This window comes from Trachymyrmex cornetzi, unplaced genomic scaffold, assembly GCF_001594075.2.
Source record: "Trachymyrmex cornetzi isolate Tcor2-1 unplaced genomic scaffold, Tcor1.1 scaffold75, whole genome shotgun sequence".
Lineage (NCBI taxonomy): Eukaryota > Metazoa > Arthropoda > Insecta > Hymenoptera > Formicidae > Trachymyrmex > Trachymyrmex cornetzi.
Window position 1 is genome coordinate 1,335,182 of NW_017300081.1, and position 7,828 is coordinate 1,343,009.

At 34.2% G+C, this 7,828-nt stretch overlaps 1 protein-coding gene across 3 annotated transcripts; it reads right to left on the minus strand.

Moving 5' to 3' along the window:
- Positions 1 to 3,059: 3,059 nt before the first annotated feature.
- Uxs (UDP-xylose synthase) lies at positions 3,060 to 7,388 on the minus strand. Of its 3 annotated transcripts, none has more exons than XM_018518434.1 (6): positions 7,214 to 7,388; positions 6,843 to 7,035; positions 4,274 to 4,861; positions 4,073 to 4,186; positions 3,676 to 3,996; positions 3,060 to 3,591 (listed from the first exon to the last, which is right to left on the minus strand). In XM_018518434.1, exons 2-6 carry the CDS (start codon positions 6,901 to 6,903, stop codon positions 3,323 to 3,325), a joined length of 1,353 nt encoding a protein of 450 aa, XP_018373936.1. In that variant the 5' UTR covers positions 6,904 to 7,035; positions 7,214 to 7,388; the 3' UTR covers positions 3,060 to 3,322. The 3 variants fall into 3 exon arrangements, with proteins under 3 accessions (XP_018373936.1, XP_018373937.1, XP_018373935.1); XM_018518435.1 differs by having other exon boundaries at positions 7,210 to 7,388; XM_018518433.1 differs by having other exon boundaries at positions 6,843 to 7,388.
- Positions 7,389 to 7,828: the final 440 nt, after the last annotated feature.

A 7,828-nucleotide genomic window follows, 5' to 3' on the forward strand; every position in this document is an offset into this window, starting at 1 on the left:
TACATAATGGCTGAGGCAAACAATTTGCGATTGATTCATGGACGTCATTATAATGTAAGAAGATCAGCTGTGTTACAGCACGCACAAAAAAATTTAAACAGTAAGACATAAGGCCGAAATACATATCTTTGCATAATGTATAATGCATAAAGTATAATTAAGAAAATACAGCGAGCTTTAAATATTATTCGGTACGAATATAAATTTCCATTTATGTTTATATCAGTTTATTAGTGGAGTGACTCATCAAAACCCCACTCTCCAAAAAATATCGATCCAAATTAAATCGTGACATCGTGACGTTAAAATAATTCGAATGAATCTCAATAATAAATACTTGTACGTACTTCTTTTGTGTACGAGAAATTATTTATGTCTGACTCCATCTACAGTATATCTACAATATCTATTCTATTTTTCAAAGTCTTCAACGTCTGCCAGTTTTTGTAGACCAGTTTCTGTAACTCATTTTGATTTTCTTAGTTATCAAGTTAATGTTTAAGCTTTAATTTAGACTAGAGTCTTTTATTTCACTAAAAGAAAGGGAAAAAAAAGACTGACTGGTTGATTTTATTATGTATTAAAAGTTAAATGTGTGAACACTCTCAAAAATACTTTAATAAAATTGTGAATAAGTAGTGGAATAAAAATTTGACAAAGTTAGATAAGTTTCTGATGTGGTGAACAAATTATTGCGCATCCTTGGAATTTTTTCACTTGGCCTTTTTATATCATGGACGTACGTATTAAGGATGGATTGTGCATTCCTAAGAAATTGTCACTATCGATGTAGAAAGAATGAGGCAGCTTGAATTATGTTATTCTTTCTGTCTAAAGTATTGAGTTGAAGAAAGATGCTGATAGAATTGATAAAAAAAGCTGGTGAATACATGCTTCTTTTTAACGGAGCACGGAATTTAGATCAAGGAATGCGCAGTCCATATCTATTACATCTATAAATTGATTCATTTTTTTTTGAATACGTAATCTTGCATCATTCACACGTTCCCTCGCGTTTCAACACATAGACCTCGTATGAACGCCTTTATAACGATTAGATCATCATCGTCATCATCACCCTCGGGGCGGCACTTTCGTTTGCGCCAATCGAGTTGCCGTATATCCCGGACGCGATCATTATCGTTAAGAATAACCGAGCCTCGCTTCTCTCTCTCTCTCTCTTTCTTTCTCTTTTCCATTTATTCCTCTTTTCACCTTCCGTTCGTCTTTTCCTGAAGAGATAAGACGACCAACCACGCGCGCCCTGTCATGGCCCACGCGACATTCATTACGACTAATCGACCCTTCAAATAATCGCTCTAAGCGACACAGACAATTCTCCCATTTGGAATTTCATCCGTCTTGGACTGCATTGCCTCGCAAATGATCATGTATACATAACGAGATTATATTGTTTAATCGGTTTAAAAAAATCAGAAAGATTCGCCTTACAGGAAGTAAAAGAGCGGTTTGATTAAACTTTATTTTATAAAATTATAGTTACTGCGAATTCGGAAAATGCATATTAAATTTCGATTAATTCAGTTAAATCGGATTAATTTTAAATAGATTTCGTGATTTGATTCGGTAATTTTGCTATTCTTCTTAGAGCTAGCTTATTATCTCTTCTATATAAAACAAAACAATCGCGATAATCATGTTTCAAGAAAAAAGTAAAATAAAAATAGAAAAATATAGATAAAATAAATAAATACGTACGCTTTACTAAATAAAGATAAAATATATGTTTGTTTAATCGATTACAATAGAACTCCGTTTATCTACAGCCAAATAATTTATTAAATAAACAATTCATGCTCACAGATCCAAATATCCGAACTCGTATCTGAATTATGGCGTCATAGTTCAAATAAGCACGACATGCTCGACTAGTTTTCTGAGCGTCAGCTCTTATTATCAGTCATCAGAACTAATAAGTAAATACTGATAGAGGAGAGAAGTAGTGAACCTCTATTATCCGAATCATTCAATTATATCAGAATTGTCTCCTCCCGACAAGTTCGGATAAATAGAGAATTCCAATATATATGTATTTTAACTATATATATTTAATTATAGACACATATGAGTATATATTCATATTTAGGGTATGTATCATTATATTTTTTAAATTTGCATTTTGATACAAAGACATTTTCATACATTTTTGCTTAGTTATTTACATCATACTTACTTCACATATCAATTTTATTTTCACACTTGTAGGAAAAGAATTTGCCACGATAAACTAATATTATATAATTTTTGATAATGACAATATAAGAATTAATTACATCATATAAGTTATGTTGTAAATAGTTGCATTATCGTAAAAGTATTTTTTATTCTACACTTATATATAAAATATAAAATTACTTTCTCGCTTATACGTTGTTAATACAGTCTCACAGTTTATAACTATATCTATATTTTATGTATCATATAATTACAATATAAATTATAAATGAAAAACTATTTTGTCGGCATTAGATCCATTTGAATCGTATTGTACAAGAGTCCGCGAATGTTACAGCTATAATTGAGTAACTTAATAACATTCTTTGAAGTTTTATTGCAAGTATACATTATCGATAATATCACTATTATAACTGTAATAAATGAGTCAAAATTAAACAACATTTCCTAACTATATATAAATATTAAATCTAAGCGAATTATTTTACGTCCAAGTTAATACGCGATCGAATATGTAAAAAAAAGAAAACAATGTCTTCGTATTCACCAGCACCATTTTTCAGTTTTACTACTATGAAAATATAAATAGACAAATAAAACAATCTCCCTATTTAAAATTAATGCATAAATTTGAATAGATATAACGTTAATAAACAAAATAAAAATAAAGATAAAAATACATTTACAAATCATACTTAGGCTGTGTTCCAAAATTGACTGCCAGTACTGAAAATCTATAGTGCACGTAACGTAAGCATTTTCAGCGCTGGCAGTAAATTTGGAACATAGCCCTTGATATGTATTACAAGTATATTTTAAAATATATATTTAGAATAATACAAAGAAAGAGAACTGGAAGTCATGGAAAAAGGAATAAAAATATATTTTAAACTATTGCTACAAAGAACGAGACATATGTACCTGACTGGAAGAAATTCGAGTCTATTTACTTAAATGATCGCATATTGTATGTGTCTGTATGTATATGTATTGATTGATTATACAAATTATGCAAAATTTAAATTGGACGGGGATTTTTTGGCACATACTGGTCCATAGCTTAATGGCACTTTCACGCCACTTCGGAAAGTGGATACATTAATCGTATCACATTACACTTGAATTTCTAAAGTTGCTCTACAATATCGTGATCGTTTTTGTATGAAGATTGTTTAAAACTGTTTTTTTGAGAGTGCTTTGTCCTTTGTAATTCCTTCGCGAAATACACTATAGTTTTCTTCAAGCCTTCAGCCAAAGGAACTTTAGGCTCCCAGTTCAAATATTTTTTAGCTCTACTGATGTCCGGTCTTCTTCTCTGCGGGTCGTCCTCAACCGCCGCGAGTTCGACTATTTCACTGGTAGCACCCACCAAGCTCTTTATTATACGCGCAAATTCTGCGACAAATTGGAATGTTAAACTTCAATAAATATTACAAACAAATGTTGGGAAAAGCGTAGCATGATTAGGATAACTCTTACTTTCAATAGTTTGCTCCTCAGGATTTCCGATATTTACAGGAAGTGTATAATTAGATGCCATTAATGCTACCAATCCATCTACTAGATCGGAAACGTATTGAAACGATCGTGTCTGTTTTCCACTGCCGTATATCGTGATCGATTCATTTTGTAAAGCTTGGATGATAAAATTCGACACGACACGACCATCATTCATGTGCATTCTCGGACCGAAGGTGTTAAAAATTCGTGCAACTCGGACCGAGACGCCTTCATGTCTCATGTAAGCGTAGCTTAATGTCTCGGCAACTCGTTTTCCCTCGTCATAGCATGCTCGCGGACCTATATTTCAAGTATGCCCATCATTAGAGTATCTACTACAATTTAAAGAAAAAATTATATTTACACAGAATCTTACCGATGGGATTAACGTGACCCCAGTAAGTTTCTGCTTGCGGATGTTCGTTAGGATCCCCGTACACTTCCGACGTGCTCGCAATTAATACTCGTGCACCGACTCGTTTCGCGAGTCCTAAAATGTCGTCAATAAATTAATAACGTTAAATATCTTCAATTCATATCTTCGATTTTTAAATTCGGCTCCGTACTGTTAACTCACCAAGCATATTTATAGTGCCTAAGGTATTTGTCTTGATCGTTTTCACAGGATTCAGCATATAGTGCGGCGGACTGGCCGGGCTAGCGAGATGATAGATCTCATCTACTTCTAGATACAATGGCCTTACGATGTCGTGATGCACCAGCTCGAAATTCTCGTGACCGACCCAGTGCTCTACGTTCCGCTTTCTGCCGGTGAAGAAATTGTCGACGACTATTACCTCGTGCCCGGCGAGCATCAGACGATCCACCAGATGGGAACCAACAAAACCCGCACCGCCCGTCACCAGGATTCGTTTCCGATTCTTATAATTTAGGAACTTCACCGTTGGGAAGTCCTTCGCCACTCCGTTCTTAATTGCCGCCTCCAGATGCTGGAGTTTACCCTCCAGCTCGCGGATCCGAATTTTCGCCTCCTCAATGTCCCTGATGTCCCCGTCATCCTCGACATCGCGAATCTTTTGCGTCGCAACCTCGAGCTCGTTTTTGTCTAAATTAGCTTTATTTACGCCGAGCACGGCGCGGTGTCGACCGCGGTTGAAAGATCGTTCCTCTTCCGTAGTCACCAGAGTTTTGTAAAAACCTAAGACTGATACAAATATAAAAAACGACATTATTAATCCGGAATTAGACCTGTTTTTTATGCATTAATTTTCAACGATATAATAATTATATTCATATAAAAATAAATAGTTTTGTGGCTCCAAAAATAAATGAAATACAAGTAAAATGTCTATATGAGTTTCCGTGGTCGTTGTTACAATTACAAATTACCTTGATAATCGTAATTAATTGTAAATTTATGCAAGATTTTTCAGACTAACAAAACAATTTTTTGCTTCTCATAACTTTTTTATATAACGTATCATTACTAATGACAGTCTATGGATCTCGAATAACCGCAGCGGTTAATACCCAAAAAATTTGCCTGCTCTACAAATTGCCTTACTCTCCAATTCTCGTTCGGCATTCGGTGGTGCTCGACGCGAACGGTCAAATGTTACATAATTACATAAATTATACGCTGCATACAGTCGCGCTCAGAGAAAGCTTTCCGATCGTTATTCACGGAGGTATGCAAAAATAATTTTGCCGCTCCAGAAGTGTGCATATATAATTATATTTGTATATAGAAATCGATTAAAAAAAGGATATGAGAAAGGAATCGTGTTAGATACGAATTCTAAGAACTAGAAAAAGATAAAGAGTAAGTTAAACCGAGATTAAAGCTGAGAGAAATCCAATTGCTCTCACATCGTTAATTGGCCAATTTAACATAAAATTTTCTGATTGGTATATTGGAAAGTTTCCAGGCCGATGTGAGTGAATGTGTGCTATCGAAATGTGAGCTAACGGGAATCTATCATCGCAGCTAATCTATATTGGTAAAAATAAACAATAGAGGAAGATCATTTTGGTCGTCTGTTTACTATACTTTATCTTTTTCTAATTTTTAGAACTAGAAAAGATAAACAAGTTAAATCGAGTTATAAATCTAATCTACGTTGACAAAAATAAATATAAGAGATTAAAATTAATCTGTATTGATGAAAATGAATAAGACAGAGGAAAATAATTTTAGTAAAAATAGAAACGAACATATATAGATAAAGTAACGTTATCTTTTTCTGGTTCTAAGAATAAAAATTAGGAAAAAATAAAATAAAATTTATATTTGGCTCATTTCTTTTTTGTTTTCTGTTTTAAATAAATTTCTACATGCACATTTTTGGGGCGGAAAAATTATTTTTGCACGCGGAAATTATTTTTGAAGGGAAAAAATAAGAGGCATTCCGTTTTCTTCATAACGATGTTGATTGAAATTAGAGCTTGGTTATCGATAAAATTACAATCATATGTCTCAATAATACGACGATCGTGACGTATAATTACCGGTAATAATTAACTATAGCAATAATTCGAATCGTAAAATAGGTCTTTACACGCTTAATTAAATTTATATAGAAACAAGAAAATATCGCAAAATTAAATCGACATGTTCGCCCCTCATTTTATTTAACGGAAAATCATTCGTGCAACGATTTGTTATAATTATCAGAAAACTTTCAATCGTATATTTTATTTTCCGGAGTTAAGGTCGAGTTATACGCACGAGAGATAAAACACACGACAGACACATAGCATACTTTGCTATTCTTATAACGCAGCACCGTCGATTTCTAGTATTTTAAATTTAAACGATAATAGAGTGCAGATGGAATCATAAAATTATCGTTATGCAAATGTACCATGTGACATATAAATGAGAAAAACGATACTCTGAATAATGTTGACGAATAAATTGATAATAATGTGGAAGGCACGGGAAGAAGAGGAATTCGAAGAATCCAAAGAATCGCCTGATGAATTCGCGAAACTAAACAGAGAAGCAAACGAGATCAAACGAGATCGCGCAACCGCTGAATTTATTGTCCGACCGCGTGGCGTATCAGCCGTAATAAATAAATCAAGTAGCTCGCGACGTAAGAGTCAAAACATATTCCGAGCTCGTTCGAATCTCCGATAACGCTCCTCGTTCCTGGCTCCCATAACCTATCGAGAAGACTCACCCAGCAGCACGCAAATTGCAAAGATCGCAACCTGCTTCATCTTCCGTTGCGTGATAACCATGCTTTAAATTTGCACATGACTCGTTTTAAATCGCGCTTACGTCACTCCCGTCGTGGCTCGGCGGACAACGATCGTCGCGTTCTCCCGCGTGACACGGGAAACGCGTTCGAGGAGTCGAGTCCAGTGCGTGCACTACGTAAGGTACGTATTATATATGGGATTATTCGGAAAGGATTCCAACGGGAATTATTCGATTGCCCTCTAGATTTCTGTCTTTCTAGGGAAAACGGAATAACTCCGATCGGAATCCATTCCGAATACTTTCATATAATACGTGCCCAGTTTAAATACTAATTCAAAATATACACACGGGGTGAAGGAACATAACCTCCACGGTACACGGACACCAACGGACACCGACTAAACGCGTGTCTCATCCACTGTATCCACAAACTTCTGTATATATGTAGTATAAAAGTCTGTAGTTCGATCGTTCCGAAATGCACCTGCACGCGACGTGCTCGGTACTTATTGACGCAGCGTGCTTGGAGATACGAGTGTCGTCATCTAGGCAGAGATATTCGGAAACTTTTGAGATTGCCCTCCGTCGTATCATATTTATCCTTCGTCAGTAATGCATAATTTTGTACCTTTTGTCAACAATTTTTGCTATCATAAAAGTCATCAGATTGTATTTTTTATTTATTTTTTATATTTAAATTTATTTGCCGGAATTAATTACAATAAAAAATTGTCTGTGCTTTTAAATGTGTGTGTGTGTGTATACAATTATTATTTTATAGTAATAGTATTATTAATTTTATATACTACAATTGTAGGTAATTATTCAGAATACCTCCCTCACCTCCGATTGTTATTAAATTATATTATCCTGATGATTGATTTATATATATATATATAAACACACATATTATATTGAGAATAATATTTGAGTTACAAAATTGCACTCTCATTATTGTTGTCA